The sequence below is a fragment of the Oncorhynchus gorbuscha genome, linkage group LG03 (assembly GCF_021184085.1).
Source record: "Oncorhynchus gorbuscha isolate QuinsamMale2020 ecotype Even-year linkage group LG03, OgorEven_v1.0, whole genome shotgun sequence".
NCBI lineage: Eukaryota > Metazoa > Chordata > Actinopteri > Salmoniformes > Salmonidae > Oncorhynchus > Oncorhynchus gorbuscha.
The window spans coordinates 105,014,622-105,017,389 of record NC_060175.1 but is presented as its reverse complement, the minus strand read 5'-3'; the positions used below and the strand labels follow the sequence as shown (position 1 = coordinate 105,017,389).

The following is a 2,768-nucleotide window of genomic DNA, read 5'->3' as shown; positions in this document are numbered from 1 at the left end:
CATAGGTCCCTCTCCTCACAAGAAACACATTTGCCTCAGGTACCCATAAAGGTCTGCCATTTTGAATTTTCCGCCATTTTGAATTTTATGAAGCACACTTAAAACGACATCGCTTCTGGCACCGAATGACCGATCTGCATGAAACTTGGTATGTAGCATCTATGGACAAAAGTCTCTTAACACAGTATTTTCCAGACTAGTACCGAAAACAACATGGACGCTATTGACCAATAAACAAATGTGGGTGTGGTCTGGCACATAAATGCATGTCAATCAGTCAAGGATATTTGTATTGAAACTCAATTTGGTACACATGTTGCAAACACTGTCAAGACTAAACATATGCAAGAACATTCAGTATCGACCACACGGTGGCGCTATAACAGGCACATGTTTATATCTCTTGATCTGTTTCACTCAGAGTGCAGAAATTTGGCACACGTACTGTCTAACCCACGCTATATCTCAGACACCACTGTCCCAATTTTGACGAAACTTGGGGGAATGATGCGTCTTGCCATAGAGATCCGGTATTTATAAAAAATAAAACCGATTGGCCCAAGGTGGGGCCCTGCATCTTTTGTGGGGGACTATATGTTTTCTGTAACCATTTTTGATCGTGGTTAGTAATACACCCAACAGTCATACGATACAGAACCTACTCATCAAGCTGTCTTTCTCGCAAGACTGATCGGAGAGGTTGTGTGGAGGGCTCTGATTGGAGAGGTTGTGTGGAGGGCTCTGATTGGAGAGGTCGTGTGGAGGGCTCTGATTGGAGGTTGTGTGGAGGGCTCTGTGGAGGGCTCTGATTGGAGAGGGCTCTGTGTGGGAGGGCTCTGATTGGACAGGTTGTGTGGAGGGCTCTGATTGGACAGGTTGTGTGGAGGGCTCTGATTGGACAGGTTGTGTGGAGGGCTCTGATTGGACAGGTTGTGTGGAGGGCTCTGATTGGACAGGTTGTGTGGAGGGCTCTGATTGGACAGGTTGTGTGGAGGGCTCTGATTGGACAGGTTGTGTGGAGGGCTCTGATTGGAGAGGTTGTGTGGAGGGCTCTGATTGGACAGGTTGTGTGGAGGGCTCTGATTGGACAGGTTGTGTGGAGGGCTCTGATTGGAGAGGTTGTGTGGAGGGCTCTGATTGGACAGGTTGTGTGGAGGGCTCTGATTGGACAGGTCTCTGATGTGTGGAGGGCTCTGATTGGACAGGTTGTGTGGAGGGCTCTGATTGGACGGACAGGTTGTGTGGAGGGCTCTGATCGGACAGGTTGTGTGGAGGGCTCTGATTGGACAGGTTGTGTGGAGGGCTCTGATTGGACAGGTTGTGTGGAGGGCTCTGATTGGACAGGTTGTGTGGAGGGCTCTGATCGGACAGGTTGTGTGGAGGGCTCTGATCGGACAGGTTGTGTGGAGGGCTCTGATCGGACAGGTTGTGTGGAGGGCTCTGATCGGACAGGTTGTGTGGAGGGCTCTGATCGGACAGGTTGTGTGGAGGGCTCTGATCGGACAGGTTGTGTGGAGGGCTCTGATCGGACAGGTTGTGTGGAGGGCTCTGATCGGACAGGTTGTGTGGAGGGCTCTGTCCTTTTTATTTTTCTTATTGTCCCTCACGATGAAATCAGAGGGGGGCTGGATCTGTCCGTCCGTACATTAGTCACGCGCCACCTCTCGCCCCAATTTGATGAAACTTGATTGATGCGTCTTGCCATAGAGATCCGGCATTTAAATATCTACACTGATAGGCCCAAAAACTACACTGATAGGTGCTATAGTAATCAACTGAAATTCCAAACTTTGAACCAGCGGGTCTCCAGCGCTGCATCATTTGTGGGGGACAACATACCTTGTTATATTTATTGGTTTTATATGTATCACCCTCAAACCTCTCTCATTTAAAGCATTATTAAGTTTCCGAGCATTGATATCTTACGACTGTTCAATTGTATAATTATAGTACAATTTTCATGGTCTTTACTTTCTCTATCTAAAGCACATACATCTAATGCCAATACCATTTTATACTGTAATTACTTTGCTTTTATTATGGAAACTGAATCATTAAATATGTTTTGTCTACCTTTTTTAATGTTTTTTTTTTATGTGCCCTTTTATGGTTTGAAATTGTAATCATTTTTAGGATCAACTTCCCCCCCCCCCGAGTGGTTCTTGTGCTGGAGTTTCTGTTAGAGATGTGATGATCAATTAATGACCGCATTGCACCTGTGCTTAGTGACCCTGTCAGTGGCCATTGCATTCAATTAATATATCTATTTATACAGGATAATAGATTCAGAACAATGAATGACAAAAGGTTTAAGCTTTTTTTTTTTAAACACACAAGAGGAAAATGTAATTGTCTACTTTAAAATGGATATTGTCTCAATGGTGCTGCCCATGCTGTCACAGACACCATAAGGGCACAGCTAGTATCTCTTCTTTCTACCATAAGGGCACAGCTAGTATCTCTTCTTTCTACCATAAGGGCACAGCTAGTATCTCTTCTTTCTACCATAAGGGCACAGCTAGTATCTCTTCTTTCTACCATAAGGGCACAGCTAGTATCTCTTCTTTCTACCATAAGGACACAGCTAGTATCTCATTCTTCTACCATAAGGACACAGCTCGTATCTCATCTTTCTACCATAAGGACACAGCTAGTATCTCACCTTTCTACCATAAGGACACAGCTAGTATCTCATCTTTCTACAATAAGGGCACAGCTAGTATCTCATCTTTCTACCATAAGGACACAGCTCGTATCTCATCTTTCTA

General features: G+C 45.1%; 1 protein-coding gene across 1 annotated transcript; it reads left to right on the top strand.

Moving 5' to 3' along the window:
* Positions 1 to 507: 507 nt before the first annotated feature.
* On the top strand, positions 508 to 2,077 carry LOC124018119. Its single transcript, XM_046333398.1, has 3 exons — positions 508 to 530; positions 833 to 1,091; positions 1,237 to 2,077. The coding sequence occupies exons 1-3, from the start codon at positions 508 to 510 to the stop codon at positions 1,648 to 1,650; spliced, it is 696 nt and encodes a 231-aa protein (XP_046189354.1). The 3' UTR covers positions 1,651 to 2,077.
* Positions 2,078 to 2,768: the final 691 nt, after the last annotated feature.